This window comes from Xenia sp. Carnegie-2017, unplaced genomic scaffold (genome assembly GCF_021976095.1).
Source record: "Xenia sp. Carnegie-2017 unplaced genomic scaffold, XeniaSp_v1 HiC_scaffold_23, whole genome shotgun sequence".
Classification (NCBI taxonomy): Eukaryota; Metazoa; Cnidaria; class Anthozoa; order Malacalcyonacea; family Xeniidae; genus Xenia; species Xenia sp. Carnegie-2017.
The window spans coordinates 3,195,505-3,214,997 of record NW_025813486.1 but is presented as its reverse complement, the minus strand read 5'-3'; the positions used below and the strand labels follow the sequence as shown (position 1 = coordinate 3,214,997).

At 34.0% G+C, this 19,493-nt stretch overlaps 2 protein-coding genes and 1 long non-coding RNA gene across 5 annotated transcripts in view; all 3 read right to left on the bottom strand.

Moving 5' to 3' along the window:
- Positions 1 to 988: 988 nt before the first annotated feature.
- Positions 989 to 6,901, bottom strand: LOC124448859. Of its 3 annotated transcripts, XR_006949281.1 has the most exons (5): positions 3,278 to 3,309; positions 2,611 to 2,736; positions 1,960 to 2,090; positions 1,546 to 1,650; positions 989 to 1,121 (listed from the first exon to the last, which is right to left on the bottom strand). XR_006949281.1 is itself a non-coding variant. In XM_046999838.1 (4 exons), the coding sequence occupies exons 1-3, from the start codon at positions 6,693 to 6,695 to the stop codon at positions 1,555 to 1,557; spliced, it is 390 nt and encodes a 129-aa protein (XP_046855794.1). In that variant the 5' UTR covers positions 6,696 to 6,901; the 3' UTR covers positions 989 to 1,121; positions 1,546 to 1,554. The 3 variants fall into 3 exon arrangements, 2 of the variants coding, with proteins under 2 accessions (XP_046855794.1, XP_046855795.1); XM_046999838.1 differs by lacking the exons at positions 1,960 to 2,090; positions 2,611 to 2,736; positions 3,278 to 3,309 and adding exons at positions 5,882 to 6,012; positions 6,533 to 6,901; XM_046999839.1 differs by lacking the exons at positions 1,960 to 2,090; positions 2,611 to 2,736; positions 3,278 to 3,309 and adding exons at positions 5,882 to 6,012; positions 6,533 to 6,901 and having other exon boundaries at positions 1,546 to 1,647.
- Positions 6,902 to 8,745: 1,844 nt separating this feature from the next.
- LOC124448099 (nephrocystin-3-like) lies at positions 8,746 to 11,733 on the bottom strand. Its single transcript, XM_046999111.1, has 2 exons — positions 11,514 to 11,733; positions 8,746 to 10,529 (listed from the first exon to the last, which is right to left on the bottom strand). The coding sequence occupies exons 1-2, from the start codon at positions 11,731 to 11,733 to the stop codon at positions 9,271 to 9,273; spliced, it is 1,479 nt and encodes a 492-aa protein (XP_046855067.1). The 3' UTR covers positions 8,746 to 9,270.
- Positions 11,734 to 12,604: 871 nt separating this feature from the next.
- Positions 12,605 to 19,493, bottom strand: part of LOC124448887 — a 55,310-nt gene continuing 48,421 nt past the window's right edge. The window contains exon 3 of the long non-coding RNA XR_006949308.1: positions 12,605 to 12,678. This is a non-coding gene — a long non-coding RNA (uncharacterized LOC124448887). The remainder of the gene's footprint in view (positions 12,679 to 19,493) is intronic.

Below are 19,493 nucleotides of genomic sequence, written 5' to 3'. Positions count from 1 at the left end.
TATTGCACCTTAATTTACAGCCTATGCTTTAAAAAAGGTACGTGCAAAAAGTTGGTTCAAGTAGGAATTTTCAGTTTTTTATCAAAAAGAAGGCAATAAAATCTTGAACTACGGGGATTAAGGTGGGGTGGTATGTATGGCATGAAAGGTGTACCCCTTGGAAATTATAGGAGCGTGGAATATGGTCTTAGGCTAATGTAGCTTGGTAAAAAATTACTGAGTGTATCAAAAATTATTAAAAACTAACAGGATAGTATTTATTTAACAAAATTCATATCATAAAATTCTGTCATCCCAATATACTTTAGTATGATTGTGAATCATACAATAAAAATACTACTTGGTTATAAAATAAAAACAAATTACTTTAGTACCATTTAAAAATAGGTACAGACAAAACGCACCATTTCAGGGAGAGAAGTATCTTCAGTTGTTGCATTTCAGCAATCCAGAGGGCTTTCTTCCATAGTTTGGTTGGTTTCATTTGATAGTCCATTGATAGAGCTCTCAAACACAGCAGTTGTTATGGGGGAAAGGTTTTCTTCTGGAAGATTTGAAAAGTTTGAGTCAGAGCTACTTCTCTCAGATGAAACTTGCGTGAATCTATTCTCCATCAAAGGTAAACCTTCAATGGGTGACAAAGATGTGGTGGATGGGGATTTATTGAGGGAAGTTTTGGTCAGAAATGATCTTTTTGGAAGTGAGCTGGCGGAATCTTCCAAGGTACAAATATATCTTCTTTACTTTTTTAATGAAGTTCTTAAATCTATAAATTTAAAACGATATATCATAAGCTTCTCAAGGTTGATGACACTACATAATATTGAGTTGTTGTTTTTCACCCAAATACTAAATTTTAAATCCAAAATATACTGAATAGAACAAGCAATTTACAAATTTCTCCATTTTGGAAGACAAAACTGAAAAGCAGGGAAAGCATTGATTTAAAAATACAAATGAAGTAAATTTTCCTCACGCTCACCATTGCCATTGTCAATTTGCTCATTAAGTCTTTTGATCTTATTTTCCAGCATTTTTACCCTCTCTTTGAGTTCCAAGGCTTCTTTTTTGTACTTGCATTTATCATTGCAAAGTGCATTACCTTCATCTGACTGACTCTCCTAAATAATCAACAAGAACTTAGGCAATATTTAACAATATTTTCCTATTAGTACCAACTATTAAGGTGTACATTACTAACTACAAATACAATATATTATAATGATAAATCTCAATTTTTTAATTTCATAAGCCCCACTGATTGAAAATTCTTTTGTATAATTGCCCTATACAAGCCCTACACTGTACAATATTTGTATTTTAAAAGATTTTTCACTTAGAAACAAGAAATGAATTTCAAATTAACAGCATTTTATGATTAACGGGAACATATCATACAGTATTAACTTTTTTAGCATTTAACCAAACAACATCCAAATTTTATTCTGAAAAAGGACCTTAATTCTCTAGCATTCCTAATTAAAAATATAATTGCATAATTTAGAGACAAGAATAATTAGTGTTATCATTGTGTATAGTACATACCTTGGTTAATCACTCTTTTATAAGTGAAGCAAAACTGGCTGAGCAGCAAGCCTGTGTTTTCTTTGCCCTGGATGCCTTTAGCTTTTTAGGAATACTGTGCTCCTGCTGGTAACAAGAACAACAATACAAAATTTTATACATGTTGTTTGAAAAGTTTGTTATTAGCTACTACTTCTCATTTAAATTCTTAGGCTCATAGCCTTGTTCAGCAATGCAGACCTTCGAACATAGAATTAGTAGCTAATAACATTTGAATCATGAATACCATATGGAGTACTTAACAAATTTCCATGAATGCATCATCACATTAGTGACATGAGTGCTAACTATAGATGAGGGCAGCAATAATTGATAAACATGCAGTAAACACCATTTAAACAAAATGTGGACAATGTAATATTTCAGGAAACTCACCACATCATCTGATTCACTATCACTTTCAATTGTAAACTTTGCTTTGTGAATTCTTTTGCGACACCTTTTGCCAGTATTTATAGAGAAAGTTTCTTCTTCTCTCATTGTCTTGAGCAAATAATCTTTATTATCTGTTTATACAAAATAATGGATGACTATTTAACAACTATTAAAAAATAATAATTTTCAATTGGAAGCAGTAGCATGCCTGAAATTATAAGGAAACAACCTTATGCAAAGTTTGGCCTAATGTATTACTACATGTATTTAAGAGGAAACAAATTAAAATCTGGGAAATAGACACATCCTTATTGTCAGTATTGCAACTGAACTATTGCTATGTAGAAGAAAGAACAACATTTGAGCAAAGGCTTTTTATCAGAAAGTATTTCCCTCCTAAAAAAGGAGTAAGTTGAATTGATAGCAGCAACCTTCATATCAACTATGACTATTTCTATAAACAAGACAGAGAAATAAACAAATAGATTTTCACACAGAAATTTACAGAAATATAGCAAAACTAAGATGTTTCATGAAAGAAATGATAACAAAGCGAAAGAGCTTGATTCACTAGCAATTAGCTTTTTGGCTGAATTATACAAGCTTTTAGAAATTTTACAAAAATTTCTACAACACACTAAAAATACTAACCTGAAACCTCTATTATCTCTGCAGGAAATTTCCTCGACTTGCCGTTTCCCTTTGTTTTTCCATCGCTCAACATGACAAACGATTTGAACCTTTAAGTTCATCTTTGTCTTTCGACATATTTTCATCCTAAAAAATGATGTTAGAATATGGAATGATATCACATGTATTTTCGTTGTAAAATTTCACCAATGCAAACGCCATATTTTCGAATATTATCGATGAAAAAGTTTTTTCAACTCCTAAATTATATCCAACAAACGAGACATTCAAAAATGACCGCCTTTGAACAATAAATGTGAAGCGACTATGTGATAAATGAATACGACTATAATTGGCGATACTCGTTTGGACTTTGGGTCTATTTCCTATACACAGTTAAGCCCCGTTCACACGGGGAAATTTTCTTTGACAAATGATACAAACAAGGATTATGTGGTTTTCTTAGTTAACGTGCGACGCTCTAGTGCTCAACTATCACGGGTATCGGGAGGCACAGACCGAAAACGGGACTTTTTAGTTTTTAAAATTTTTCTTTTTCTTTACAAGAATTCTTCTCATTAAAGAAACTAGAACGTCCAAGGATACTTTAAAGGTTCAAACAATTTCTGCCTTTTTGAATTATAATTTAAACAAACTCTAAGCATGTTTATACGTTTTTACTTTTTACCTTTTACAATGTAACTTTCTCATAGCTCTCTCGTGATGAACGCGAGCCTCCTTATACAATATGACTCTTTCATCATGAACGAAAGCATCCGTGGGCTTCATGGAAAAAAGGGATTATGTGCTTTGTTATAATAGTTTCTACAAAGAAACTATTATAACAAAGCACATAATCCCTTGTCAGCATGTGTTGGCTTGCGATAAACTGTTGTTCGTAGTTTTTGATTGTCATGTTTTACCAAACAGTCGAGAAAAGGAAGAGTTCCGTTTTCTTCAACATCTTTGGTAAATTGTATTTGGCTGTTGTGTTTGTTGATGTGAGTGAGAAAGTCATCAATCTCGTCTGCATGCAGTGCTGTGATTGTTTCATCTACGTAGCGAAACCAAAAAGGTAGTGCATGTTTGTAAGTCGTGAGCGCCCGTTCCTCTATAGATTGCATTACAATTTCAGCAACTACAACAGAAACGGGTGAGCCCATTGCTGTTCCATGTAATTGTTTGTAGTGTGTACCTTTGTACTGGAAGTAAGTGGAGGTGAGGCAGAGCTCCAGTAGCTCCATAATGTCTTCTGTCGGTAATGGCAGTACGTCCGTGGTGTTTGTAATGAGGAATTTTGTACAAGTAAGTGCCAGATTAACTGGAATACTGGTGAACAGTGATTTCACATCAAAAGACACTACTATATAGTTGTCCGGTATTTGTACAGTGCTCAGTTTTTTAATGAAAGTTTCAGTGGATTGCAGCTTGTGTTTGGATTTGTTTGTAAGTGGTTGCAGTATGTCAGTCAAGTACTTTGAGAGTTCGTAAGTGGGCGAACCACAGAATGATACAATTGGTCGCATGGGTATTTGTGGTTTGTGAAGTTTTGGTAGTCCGTATAGTCTGGGTGGTCGTGGTACTGAACATCTAAGTCGATAGTAAATACGTTCAGATATAATGTTAGATTTTCTCATCGAGAAGATCTTGCTGTTTAGTTTGCGTACTAGTGATGGTGTTGGGTCTCGTTTTGTTGAAGTAATCATTCCTGTTCATGACCACAGTCACGCGTCCTTTGTCTGCTGGTAAAATGACGATGTTGTTGTCGTGTATTAGTCGTTTGAGTGCTTGTTGTTCGTCCTTTGTCAAGTTGTTTTCACGTATAGAGGACGATTTTAAAGTGGAGGCTACCCTGCTTCTGATCTCGTCTTTGGTTGTCTCTGACAAGTCTCTTTGATACGCTATTTCACATTTCCTGTACACACAATACAATGACGTAAGACTCAGATAACAAATACGGCTAACCTGACGTTTACTCCTCATTTGACTCTGAGGATGACTACCGCTAAGGTTGTCGACATGTCAGTCAACAACAACAAAAACAGTCCTTCTCAGGGCTATACCAACCTGGACGATTTACATTTACAAACATTAAGTTCTAAATCTATAAATTTAAGACGATATATCATAGCCTTCTAAAGGTTGATGACACTACGTAATATTGAGTTGTTGCTTTTCACCCAAATACTAAATTTCAAATCCAAAATATACTGAATAGAACAAGCAATTTACAAATTTCTCCATTTTGGAAGACAAAACTGAAAAGCAGAGAAAGCATTGATTTAAAAATACAAATGAAGTAAATTTTCCTCGAGCTTACCATTGCCATTGTCAATTTGCTCATTAAGACTTTTCATCTGATTTTTCAGCATTTTTACCCTCTCTTTGAGTTCCAAGGCTTCTTTTTTATACTTGCATTTATCATTGCAAAGTGCACTACCTTCATCTGACTGACTCTCCTAAATAATCAACAAGAACTTAGGCAATATTTAACAATATTTTCCTTTTAGTACAAACTATTAAAGTGTACTTTACTAACAACAAGTACAATATATTATAATGTAAATCTCAATTTTTTAATTTCATAAGCCACACTGATTGAAATTCTTTTGTATGATTGCCCTATACAAGCCTTACACTGTACAATGTTTGTATTTTAAAAGATTTTCCCTTACAAACAAGAAATGAATTTCAAATTAACAGCATTTTATGACTAATGGGAACATATCATAAAGTATTAATAACTTTTTAGCATTTAACCAAACAACATCCAAATTTTATTCTGAAAATGACCTTAATTCCCTAGCATTCCCCATTAATAATAAAATTGCATAATTTAGAGATAAGAATAATTAGTGTTATCATTGTGTATAGTACATACCTTGGTTAATCACTCTTTATAAGTGAAGCAAGACTGGCTGAGCAGCAAGCCTGTGTTTCTTTGCCCTGGATGCCTTTAGCTTTTAGGAATACTGTGCTCCTGCTGGTAACAAGAACAACAATACAAAATTTTATACATGTTGTTTGAAAAGTTTGTTATTAGCTACTACTTCTCATTTAAATTCTTAGGCTCATAGCCTTGTTCAGCAATGCAGACCTTCGAACATAGAATTAGTAGCTAATAACATTTGAATCATGAATACCATATGGAGTACTTAACAAATTTCCATGAATGCATCATCACATTAGTGACATGAGTGCTAACTATAGATGACGGCAGCAATAATTGATAAACATGCAGTAAACGCCATATAAACAAAATGTGGTCAATGTAATATTTCGGAAAACTCACCACTTCATCTGATTCACTATCACTTTCAATTGTAAACTTTGCTTTGTGAATTCTTTTGTGACACCTTTTGCCAGTATTTATAGAGAAAGTTTCTTCTTCTCTCATTGTCTTGAGCAAATAATCTTTATTATCTGTTTATACAAAATAATGGATGACTATTTAACAACTATTAAAAAATAATAATTTTCAATTGGAAGCAGTAGCATGCCTGAAATTATAAGGAAACGACCTTATGCAAAGTTTGGCCTAATGTATTACTACATGTATTTAAGAGCAAACAAGTTAAAATCTGGGAAATAGACACATCCTTATTGTCAGTATTGTAATTGAACTATTGCTATGTAGAAGAAAGAACAACATTTGAGCAAAGGCTTTTTATAAGAAAGTATTTCCCTCATAAAAAAGCAGTAAGTTGAATTGATAACAGCAACCTTCATATCAACTATGACTATCTCTACAAACAAGACAGAGAAAAAAACAAATAGATTTTCAAGCAGAAATTTACAGATATATAGCAAAGCTAAGATGTTTCATGAAAGAAATGATAACAAAGAGAAAGAGCTTGATGCACTAGCAATTAGCTTTTTGGCTGAATTATACAAGCTTTTAGAAATTTTACAAAAAATTCTACAACAGACTAAAAATACTAACCTGAAACCTCTATTATCTCTGCAGGAAATTTCCTCGACTTGCCGTTTCCCTTTGTTTTTCCATCTCCCCACATGACTAATGTTTTGAATCCTTTAAGTTCATCTTTGTCTTTCGACTTATTTTCATCCTCAAAAATGATGTTAGAAAATGGAATGATATCCATGTATTTTCGTTGTAAAAATTCACAAATGCAAACGCCATATTTTCGAATATTATCGCGGAAAAAAAATTTATCAACTCTTAAATTATATCCAACAAACGAGACATTCAAAAATGACCACCTTTAAACAATAAATACGAAGCGACCATGTGATAAACGAATATGACTATATTTGGCGATACTCGTTTGGAACTTTGGACTTGGGTCTATTTCACACACACCACTGCATTCGGTGGGCTTCATCAGGCTACATACATTTGCAACAAGCAAAAACACCAATGTTCACCAATGTAAACGACATATTTTCGAATATTATCGCTGAAAAAGCTTTTACAACTCTTAACGTATCTTTCCAACAAGCAACATGTTAATCAGATTGAAGATCATGGAATCGGGTAAAGATTAAGGATTTCAAAATAACCCTCCCAGTCTCCCAACGCTCTCGTCTAAATCTAAACAAAATAGTTTGAAACAATGTTGAAACAAAGCAAAGAAAAGATTTTTGTTTTTATAAGTTGAGGCAAGCCTGGTGTTTTCTGGGTTTCAAAATCCCATGTTAAGCATTCATTTAACTACAGTGAAGTAAACATTAAAAATGGCTTATGAAAATACGGTCAAATTATGCGAGAAATACGAAGCAGTTATGGTTATCAGTGGGACAGTGGAGTGGGGGATGCTCTAGGTTATAAGAATGGTTTGTGGAAATTCTGTTACAGTGGTACTTAAATTCATGAAGAACTAGAAAAACTCGGGGGACTTGATAAAATTGACATTAAAGGATGGAGGGTTAGTGACACTGTACTACACATTGCTACAGCAGAAGCGTTTGTTTCTGAATGAGCAGCAACGGAAGAGTTATTGAGCATTATGGCTGCAAAGTACAAGAAGACATGTGCTGAGGATATGTGGGAAAGAGCTCCTGGGCAGACCACAACAAAGGCATGTTTCATGTTACAACCTCTTGAGGAAAAAGGTTACATTATACCATTTAATAAACGTGGTGGCGGATGTGGTGCACCTATGAGATCCATGTGTATAGGTTTCATGTTTCCTTGTGAAGATCAAATTGAAATGTTAATTGAAATTGCTGTTGAAAGTGGAAGGATGTCTCATAATCACCCCACAGGTATTCACCCTTTCATAATAAAGCAACCATTTCAGATCATGTATCAATTATCAAGTCACTAATGTCTAGTGTTCTGTCTATCGATTGTTCCAGTTTTGCTCAAGTTATCAGCAACATGGCGCATGCGTTTGTGAATTTGATGTCAATGGCACAATCACGCATGCGCCATGTTACGTTTTGCTACGATACGTTACGATTCCGCGGCTAGATGTGGAAAAACAGGCTTGTGCATACTCATAGGTTTCTTCTCCTGTTATCTGCATTGCTTTTCATTTTGACAAAACATTTATAGTAATTTATCTTTTCAATCCTTTTGCTTCTTCTTAGATGTTTTAATTCCTTCAACCTTTCCCTCTTCTTCTCGATTACTTACTTGATCAAGCCATTACCATGAATGTTTCATATCCTTTTATTTAATATCAATTTATAAATGAAATAAAAGATGGTAAATGAAATACATTGAGAAGGTTGGTCGTGATGTAGAAGAAAACAAGAAAGCTTGGGGCTTCTTTCAAAATAGTTGGGAGTCATATCTTGAACTACGGGAAATAATAATTGGAACCAGTTAACCAAAGTTTCCAGTGATGTATAACATACCTGAATAGTCTGTGAGGTATGCAGGTTGGAGTGGGTCCTGTCGTCATGATGCACCAATGATTGCTTACGATGCTTTGATGATGGCAAAAGATTCCTGGTTTCAATTGTGTTCTTGTTCTATGTTTCATGGTGGAGATAGTAACAGTACAGGATTATTGGCTGCAGCATGGAGGGGTAGTATGTATTGTATGAAAGGTGTACACCTTGGAAATTATAGGAACCTGGAATATGGTCATAGGCTTATGGAGCTGGGTAAAAAATTACTGAATGCATCAAAAAAATAAGAAAATGGCTGGATGATTTTTTTCTAACATAATTTATGTCATACAATTCTGTCATTCCAATATACTTTAGTATGTTTGTGAATCATGCAATAAAAGTTACTACTTGGTTATAACATAAAAACAAATTACTTTAGAAATAAAGTCTAAAGAAGAATGTCAGATTCAGGGCATGGGCAGTTCTAACTTCTACTTAGGATGATTCCCTGGCTGTAGGGTAAGTTTATTGACTAGATATCAGTGAAACTATATATAGAAAGGACCATTAAATCTTTAGGTTCATTTTACCTCATAAAATGCAAACTGCAAAGGTTTTGTTCAGTACCAAAAATACCTTCTGAGGGAGAGGGGAGTCGACGTGGCAGGTGGAAGCCTTGGTCCTACGGTCTATGAGTTAAAAATAGGCTTAACATAATTTGGAAGGCACAATTTTCTTTGAAACACCTAGCTACCAAAACGTAACTGTAAAGCTTTATAATACATCACGTCTAGATTGTCTAAAAGACTTAGCGACATCAACCTGAGTAGTTCCTAACGGTTTTTTGCGAATTTCCTTCACTTTTTTTGTGGAACTCTACAGCTTTGTCGTCATTTCCAGTTTTATCAACACCAAACAAAGATTGTGCAAAGACGCAGTGACATCAGCATGCTTTGGACCTAACGATTGTTTTCGTATTTCCAGAGCTTTTTGGTGATACTCTATAGCTTTGTCGTAGATTCCAGTGTCACAAAACACCACACCAAGATTGTTTAAAGACGCAGCGACATCAACATGATTTGGACCTAACGATTGTTTTCTAATTTCCAGAGCTTTTTCGTACAAGTCTATAGCTTTGTCATACTTTCCAGTTTTATGTAACACCATACCAAGATTGTGTAAAGACGCAGCGACATCAACATGATTTGGACCTAACGATTGTTTTCGTATTTCCAGAGCTTTTTGGTGATACTCTATAGCTTTGACGTAGTTTCCAGTTTTATAAAACACCTTACCAAGATTGTATAAAGACCTAGCGACAACAACATGATTTGGACCTAACGATTGTTTTTTAATTTCCAGAGCTTTTTCGTAAAACTCTATAGCTTTGTCGTAATTTCCAGTTTCAACAAACACCATACCAAGATTGTTTAAAGACCCAGCAACATCAACATGATTTGGACCTAACGATTGTTTTCGAATTTCCAGAGCTTTTTCGTGAACCTCTCTAGCTTTGTCATAGTTTCCAGTTATATAAAACACCAAACCAAGATTGTTTAAAGATGTAGCAACATCAACATGATTTGCACCTAACAATTTTTGTTTAATTTTTAGAGCTTTTTCGTGATAATCTATAGCTTTGTTGTAGTTTGCAGTCTTAAAATACACATCACCAAGATTGTTTAAAGATGCAGCGACATCAACATGATTTGGACCTAACGATTGTTTTCTAATTTCCAGAGCTTTTTCGTAAAACTCTATAGCTTTCTCGTAGTTTCCAGTTTCATCAAAGACAGTACCAAGATTGTGTAAAGACGCAGCAACATCAACATGATTTGGGCCTAACGATCGTTTTCGTATTTCCAGTGCTTTTTTGTTAAGCTCTATAGCTTTGTCGTAGTTTCCAGTTATATCAAACACCAAAGAAAGATTGCTTAAAGATGTAGCAACATCAACATGATTTGGACCTAACGATTGTTTTCGAATTTTCAGAGCTTTTTCGTAAAACTCTATAGCTTTCTCGTAGTTTCCAGTTTCATTAAACACAGTACCAAGATTGTTTAAAGACGTGGCGACATCAACATGATTTGGACCTAACGATTGTTTTTGAATTTCCAGAGCTTTTTCGTAAAACTCTATAGCTTTGTTGTAGTTTCCAGTTTTTTCAAACACCACACCAAGATTGTTTAAAGACCCAGCAACATCACTATGATTTGGACCTAACGATTGTTTTCGAATTTCTAGAGCTTTTTCGTGAACCTCTATAGCTTTGTCGTAGTTTCCAGTTTCATGTAACACCCTACCAAGATTGTTTAAAGACGCAGCGACATCAACATGATTTGTACCTAACGATTGTTTTTGAATTTCTAGAGCTCTTTTATGATTTTTTTTAGCTTTGCTATACTTCCCGGTGTCATAGTATAAAAGACCAAGGATATTAAAATACCAAATTTTGTCATAACTAGATTCTTCTGACTTAAATTTATCCAACAGTTCAAGAGCATGATCGTATTTTCCAAAATGTCTTAATCTTTCAACAAAGTATTGGATAACTTGTAAAGTGCTCATGTTGATTTTTGTCTTGTTGGTCTTTAATAATTGAACAATTTTTTCAAGATGTGGTATTAATTTGATTTCGTCGTCTCTCTCTTTAAACATGTAAAGTGCTTTAGATATTTGATGAACGTTAGTTTCCATTTCATGTTCTTCGTTTGTATGTTCAGATTGATAAACAATAATGGCTTTGTGAACAATGCGATGTAGACTAATGTCATTATTTTCTGAATGCAAGAACAATGAGCATTCGTCTAAACAAAGACATATATCTTCCTTTGAGTGTTTAGGATCATTTATTTGAACATAATAAACCAAAATTTCTCGTGGTATAGGATCAAATGATATAATGGAAAAAAAGTTAATAACATTTGCCAATGTTGAGGATTCTTCTGCACTTTGTTTGACTGCTAAAAGTGAAGCTTGTAATATACTTTTAGGATATACCAAGTTTGATTTAACAAAAGTGGCGTCCATGTTTTCTTCTTCTGAAGAAGAAATTTTCTTTAAATATTGACTCCAAGTAAATGAACAGTTTTTTTCGTTCACGCGACTGACATAATAACCAGCAGCAGCCAAAGCCAGCGGTTGACGATCCAATGCGAGCGATACTTCATTCAACAATTGATCATCAGCATTTTCATCTTTGGTGTACGAATTCAACAATTGACAACACTCTCTGTCATTTAATCCTTTACTGATAGAAATACGTTTGCTGGACAACTCATCGTGAGGTACGGCATCTGTATTCTGAACAGTTATTATTAGTTGTCCATTTTTCCACATGTGATCACCTACTTGTGGTAGTAACGAAGAAATTTCGTTCAGTTGCACAATGTTGTCGACAATAATCAACCAGTTTTGCCAGAATTTCAATCGAGCAGATACTAACGATCGAAGGTTCTTGACTTTCTCTTTGGCGGGAAAATTTTCATCTTCAAACTTTTCAACCATATACTTGTTACAGTTTAAACGGTATCCAAGGTCACAGTAAGATTTTAATAGAGATTCCACATTCTTCCCATCGAGAGTCATTACAAACGAAGTTCTATTTTTCCAATCACACGATATTTTTTCAGAAACCTGTCTCGCTAGTTGAGATTTACCACTGCCAGGATTACCAGTGATGTAGAAATATGTCAGCTCGTTATTGTTATCACTCCTTAATTTTTCAAGATCTTTTATAATTTTATCTCGTAATTCAATGCGTTCAACGAGAAAATGATTCGATTTTGAAGGAAGAACTTGAAACGAGTTAAAACTGTTACGATGATTTTTTATTTTATTGATTTCATCGAGCGAAAATTTCAAATCTTGAAATGATTTTTCAATGATATTGACTATTTTATCAAAATCATCATCTGAGTATTCGCTTTCATACCAATGTGCGTCTTTGTTTCTTTCACCACGAAGTGCATGAACAGCATTCTTTGTTTTTTTATCAAGATGTCTTCCAATCGATTTTGAAAAAAGTATAGCATCGAATAATGTTGTGCAGTCCCATCTACTTGTGTCTCCATCTTGATATTTTAATTTTAGTGTTTTATTCAACTTCCTACCGGATTCTAAAGTGCAAAATTTTTTGCCACTATTTTTGGTATCGTCCCATTCGCCATGTGTTAATTTGTAACGAGAGTTCCATTCTTTGATGAAAAATTGAGCAAGTTCCGTTTGTACCACATTGATTATTTGCTGAATGTAAAGTAGATTTCTGCTTTCTCTTGATTCCATCTAAAAAAGAATATGATGTATCAACAAGACAGTTAAAATCATCAATTTTGAAAGTTCGACCTACATCATATACCACTCATCGTTAAAGTCGAGGATATACATGATGAAATCAAAGTTATTTATTCGTTTATAAATTCAGCTTCTTCAAAAGCATGCTATTAATACAAATTTAGACATAGACAACTACTAAATGGCAGAGATAATGCTACAGCTTTTGCCAATTACAGCAGCTTTTCAACAAAACATTAAAAACAACATGATATTCCACTGGATAGTACATGTGACTTGTTACAAGACAGACATTGCTGGTGCTAGATTTTTATGTCTTTGGATCATCAATGTCAAATATCGTTTGTAATGGCGAAAATCCAAGTTGGAAATGCTAGAGATACCTCTGTACATGACGATATTTCTATACATCAGTTGATTGTTACGTGTCAAGTTAATTCACACTTTAACTTACATGCCTTAACTGACATGTGTGGCATTCAAAATTAGACTATTCAATTTAACTTGTTTTGTAGGAATTAAAACAGCAAAGAAAAAGCGCCCATCCTAAAGCACCAATTTGCCTAATATGTCAGGTGAATGTTGATCAAAGTGGACTTAGTAAAGAAAAAAGCGGTATGGTGTAATAAGTGAGGAGGGAAACAGTTCCTTCAGCAAAAAGTGGGAAGACTTGTTTCTAGAGATAATTTACAATATTAAAATAACCTTGTTTTGAATTGACTAGTGCTACGAATTTATTTTACATAACCTTGTTACTAGCACATGTTGGAAAATAAACCATCATAATAATTCAGGTCGCGTGACGTGAGTAAAATTGATTACTGTTAACCAATGAAATAATAGGGTAGGGCATGTTACGAAAAGATTCATTTTTTTCAAGGGTAATCTAAATGACTGTCGTAGAGAATTGTGATACATTATGTTCTTTAAACGTACGACACTTTGCGTTGTAAATTTCGTGAGACTTTTTGCAGATTCATACTGGGGAGGCAGGTAACTTGCGAAACACAAAAGCTTTTTTGCTTCTGAGAATTCGACATAAATTTTGACAAGGAAACATGCAAAGATTTAAAACTTTAAAGGAATGTTACTGAATGATGTAGATTTAATACTAAATACCAAAGAAAGATAAAAAGACTCACGCTGCTTACTGATCATTTAGGGTGAAAGGAAAAAAAAGGACTACAGCAAAGACAAAAATGAGCACCACCATTCTTATAAATGAATTTCTCACTCATGAAGACATTTTACACGATATTGTCTACAAAGAAAGAACAAGATTTCTACAACAATTTAATCTTTGATTTCCACAACGAAGGAAAAAAGTCAGCACATTGAGCCAAAAAAGATTATCAAGAAAATATTGACTAAATGGCGTTTATCACAAACAAAAAATAATAGATTTGATTGGAGAAATTATTCTGGTGCTACTTAGCATATGATCTTTGATTATGACTATTTATCGGTCTATGAAGAGTTAGGAAAGCCAACGAAAGTAATTCATGGGGATGAACGTTTAATACTGGTTTATGGGAAAGGAACTTACCGCGTGGCCATTGATTTATATAAGTCACATTAACGTAGCGTAATCTGGGGCAAAGTGCAACATTTCCTATTGAAAATGAAATATCTGAGCCGTTAAACAAAGCTTAACATTAAGAGTCAGTCAGTGGCTTCTCCGTGATGTATGTCATGTAAGAAAAGTAAAATTTAACACATTTTTATGAAACGGAAAAATTATGGCGGCCGTCAAATGAAGACAATTTGCGAGCAAATTTTAATTGATTTTTTTTTAATATGGGGGATCAATTGCGTGCTAGGATCACTCCAGGGGGGGCAGTCAGCTACCATCGAAAACGGGCCCTAAATATATACACTTTTAAAACGGGGCGCAAAGCCTGAGCTAAGAACCTAAGGTGCGAGTCATGTTTGAGGATTCCTGAGGTAAGTGCTCTTGGGGAAAATTCTTTATTAAGAAGCTCTAAAATGCCATATCCTGGACTTAAGGGAGTGAAATCAATCTAACCGTATAATGCCAAATGCCTTTCTTTAATACAATTTTAAAAGTTGACGCCTTTATTCATTTTAGCGCCTCCTAAAAATCAACAGCTGAGGGAGCCACGGCCCCAGCCCCCCCCCCCGTCCAGCACACCACTGAGAGGATGTTGGTAATTTCTCTACAGTTTTTTAGCGTGGATGTTGTTGCTAGAACTGAAATATCGTTTTATTAAAAAATGCCTTTGACAACCTTTATATTTGAGATTTTAAATACCGTACTACCTAGGGGAAAGTGAGACTGTCGCCATATTGAGCAATGATCATAAGATATTATGTGTCTAGCCTACCTTAATTTGTGTTTTTTCGTGTATGTTGTAAATTTGAAGCGACTATAAGGCAAATGAAAAATATTTCCTCAAACAAGTTTAATTCTTTGTTTCAATATTGATTGCACCATAATGGAATATGTATTTGAAATATAATTGTCAGAACTTTTGTAAATAAGTAATTCATAATTGTTATTTAATACAAGGAACTTATAGAAGAACGGAAATAGGAACTTATGTCAATACTTTATTAGTTGTGACACGTTAAAAGTCAGGGCTCTTTTGTCGCTGGCTGTGAATGTAAAAGCTTGAAATATTTAAAAGATTATCTGTGTTGTGGAATAGTTATATTGAGTAAAATTGAGAATTGTATCTCGATTGCGCGTACAGGAGGATAGTAAACAGTCCCAAAAACAAATCGGCAGACGCATAAATGCTTTGTGCTAACGCGCAAAGGAGAAAATTGCTACACGTGGTCCTTCGAGTCGGAGATATTTTAATTGGAGATCTATTTGGAAATTCAAGTTTCTTAGTCCATTAGCATAATGCATGAATTTATGAGAAAGAAACGAGTGCGAGCAGGACATAGAGGATCAGCGAGGAAAATTGCTAGTAAATTAAAACACAAAATACGGGAAACGGACAGCGAGATTGATGATGATGGAAGTCCGTCGCGAAGCGAGGATGACGTCAGTGACGCCTCATATGGGGTGTGGCGTACTGATTCCCGAGCATGTAGTATGGAAGTCCTGTGCTAGCCAAACTCCAAGAGTCCCCTCTCGGCCTAGACGATGTAGTCCAAAGGAGCACATAGTGCAACAGTTTGGAATCGCTTCGGCTGCAGGAGCTGCCAGAAAGATGACAGGGTATGTCAGCAGACTGCCTTAGAGGCCCCACTCCGGATTTCTGTCAGGTTTACTCCTTAGCCTTTTTTTCTCCCGAAAATGCCCACAAGGCAGTGGGACCATTTATCCATGGCTGGAGCAGCGAGATTGATAGAAATGAACTGAGACAACTACGACATGGATTGAACAAAGAGATCGCAACATTAAAAATCCTTGATGACGCGATTATTGATATGCTGAGCAAAAGCAATGAGGAAAATGCAGAAGACGATTTGGGAAAAGAAAATGAAGATGCGGACTATATACGGGCAAAACTCGAGCGAGCAATTTTGGATGTGAACGACATCGTCAAGGAATCTAATGCCACAGTTGAAACGGCAACAACGACCTTAAATGGCACGCTGAACAGCAGTTTGAGTAGGGAGACGCGCAGAGTTATAAGAGCAAAACTCCCAAAGTTGTAAGTAAAGAAATTTAGCGGCAGCTGCAAGAATGGCAAGAGTTTTTGGATTCGTTTGATAGTACGGTGAATAATAATGACGGATTGGCTGACAGGGACAAGTTGCATTTTTAAGGAGTCTTCTACTGGAACCTGCAAGATCGACAATATCGGGATTTACCCTAACTTCAGCGAACTATTACGAAGCTATAGAATTGTTGAAACGAAGATACGGGAAAAAGAACGTGCTCAAGAAAGCGCATATCCAGGAGTTAATGAACTTAAAACCCGTAACAGACAAAGGAGACATCGACAAGCTTCGGCGGTTATACGACACCTGCAAGACAAGCTACCGGGGCTTAAAGGTCTTAGGAGTGGACGAAGCCGTATATTCTTCAATCGTAGTACCGGAAGAGTAGTATAGTACATGGGGGTACGAGTGCACTAAAAGTGCACTCATATCCCCCATGTACTATACTACATATAACCGTGGGTAAAATCTATCTTGCACAGCAAAATAAGACCATGGTTCACAAAAGGTCCCCAGTGTTATGCAAAAGCTGCGTAAAAGTCGTTTCAAAGTATTGTGAAAAGGCCATGGTTCAAAGGTGTCCCCAGCAAAAGGCCATGTAAAAAGTCATTGTTTCAAAGGGGTGTAAAAAACTCGAGTTTACAATCTATCGTTTAAAAATATGGAATCTATATGTTTTGAAATATAGGTGCGTTTAAATTTTACAAACAGTCTTTACAAACAAATGTTAAGAAAGCATCGTTTCGAGGTTTGGCAGCGCAAATTTTAGCGTAGCTAAAATTGAGCAGGGGATGGAGCCCCGAGAATTCAGGCGACGATGGTGGGAAATTTTTCACGAAGTGAAAATTGGAGTCGCCCCCGTGGTGTCCGAAAGGACGATAGACATAAATATGCCTTTAAAAAACCGTCTTATAAATAAATGTTAATAAAGCATTGTTTCAAAGGGGTAAAATCTCGAGTTTACAATCTATCGTTTTAAAACAATCTATATGTTTTGAAATATATAGGTGCGTTCAAATTTTAAAACAGTCTTTACAAACAAATGTTAACAAGCATCGGTTCGAGAGGATCTGGCACCGTAGAGGATGATGTGATATCACGAAGTGATATTGCTCCATCCTCGAGGAGGGAATGGAATCCTCGAGAATTCTGGAATCAGGTGGGGAAAAATTTTTCACGAAGTAAAAATTGGGGTTCTTTAGATTCGATGAATATCTGAAGAATATTCGAGAATAGAGGCTTAAAAATGCTCTTCAAAACCGTCTTAAATAATCAAGTGTTAATAATCAAGGTTATTAAAATATCAGTATCAAGCAGCAGTCATTTTAGAGGCGCGTGTCTTAGTGCATGTTTTTCAACAATGGTTGTTTAATGTAACCAGCACATTTCATCAGCGCATGTATAATAATACAATGTTGTACAAAATATGGAATCTATATGTTTTTTTAATTTGTCTGTCAAGCGAGTGTCATATAATTTTGTTAAAAGTGTTTTTATAATTGTTTCAGGATTTTGAATTTTGTATATCGCTTTTGTATTAATTACTTATTACAAACAGTTATGTGATGTAGTCAAACATGAGGATTATTCTTCATCTATAGGTTTAGCTTGATAGTTATCTTTAATAAATTTTTAATTTTTCGATTTCATCATTTACAAATTTTTAGTTGATAGAATATTATCTTCTATAATAGCCTGAAATTTTGTGAATAACCATTATATCTCATAGATAATGTAGATTGATGGTGTGAATAAACTTGCATTTTAGTTAATCCATTAAATACTGCCAGCCATTTTCTTTTCCATTCGTCATAATCAATTAAGCTGGAGATTTTGGTTCAATAATAATAAATATAGTTTAAATTATCATCAACACAGTATACATCATAATAATCTAGTAATGCATTAGCTATCTTTTTCGTTATCATTTGTTATTTTAATGATAAATTTTTTGTTAATCTTATCTACCATATCTAATTTAACTGTTTTGTTATCAGATTGATTTATTAATAAAGTGTAAATTCAATAAATTTAATATTATTAAAACAATTCTGATAATATTTCACACAACATTTGTGGTATAATTTAATTGGTTACTTTGATATACTACTTTACTATTTACTATATCATCTATTTAGATTTGTATAATATCATTTGCTAAATTAAAGTTTAAAGCATATCTTACATCAGATTGTTTTTAGTATAATAGTTAGTTAAATTAGAATTAAAGCATACTTATTATCGTTTCATTCTATAATAGTTATTAATCTTGAACTTAAAGCATACTTATTATCTGTTTCAGTCTTTGTATAATATTTACCATCAGTTTGTGTTTTAGTATAATAGTTAGTTAAATTAGAAGTTAAAGCATACTATTATCTGTTTCATTGTTATTATAATAGTTATTAATCTTGAACTTAAGCATTTATTATCTGTTTCAGTCTTTGTATAATATTTACCATCAGTTTGTGTTTTAGTATAATAGTTAGTTAAATTAGAAGTTAAAGCATACTTACCATCTGTTTCATTCTTATTATAATAGTTGGCTAAATTTGAAGTTAAAGCATACTTATTATCTGTTTCAGTCTTTGTATAATATTTACCATCTGTTTCAGTCTTTGTATAATATTTATTTAATTAACTAAACATACTATTTGTTTCATTCTTTGTATAATAGTTGGCTAATCTTGAAACAAAACATATTTATTATCAGCTTGTGTTTTAGTATAGTAGTCAAAATTTTACCATCAGCTTGTGTTTTAGTATAGTAGTCATTAAATTTACCATCAGCTTGAGTTTTAGTATAATTATCTGATAGATGTGTTTTATCTACAGATCCTTGTATATTTACATTAATATCTGTTTTATCACCCATAAAATAAGCTCATTTATATTATTCCTCAGATTTTATATCCGGTTTATTATTTTTATGTTCGTAAACATGTTTAATGGTTATTATACCACCAGATAAAACCCTAAAAGGTATAGAGGTGATACTTTTCTACTAAACTGTACACATCTCGTTTTAAAAGGTCGTCTGATTTAAGCTGTTTTGTTAATTCTTTGGGATCTTCAATAGCATCAAACCCTTTAATATATCTGAAAATTTTGATATAACTAAATCAGTTAAAAACTCATTGGTTTTTGTAATCGTTTTTCTCGTATTC

Bases quoted from the DNA above. Each gene is read 5' to 3' on its own strand.
- LOC124448859 (XM_046999838.1), bottom strand. From the start codon at position 6,695: ATGGATATCATTCCATTTTCTAACATCATTTTTGAGGATGAAAATAAG. The intron at 6,013-6,532 runs GTTAGTATTTTT...TTGTATAAACAG, and splicing joins AGAGATAATAGAGGTTTCAG to ATAATAAAGATTATTTGCTC. The intron at 1,651-5,881 runs GTGAGTTTTCCG...TCTTGTTACCAG, and splicing joins ATAGTGAATCAGATGAAGTG to CAGGAGCACAGTATTCCTAA.
- LOC124448099 (XM_046999111.1), bottom strand. From the start codon at position 11,733: ATGTGGAAAAATGGACAACTAATAATAACTGTTCAGAATACAGATGCC. The intron at 10,530-11,513 runs GTTATTATGTCA...ACAAAGCTATAG, and splicing joins GCTGGCTTTGGCTGCTGCTG to AGTTTTACGAAAAAGCTCTG.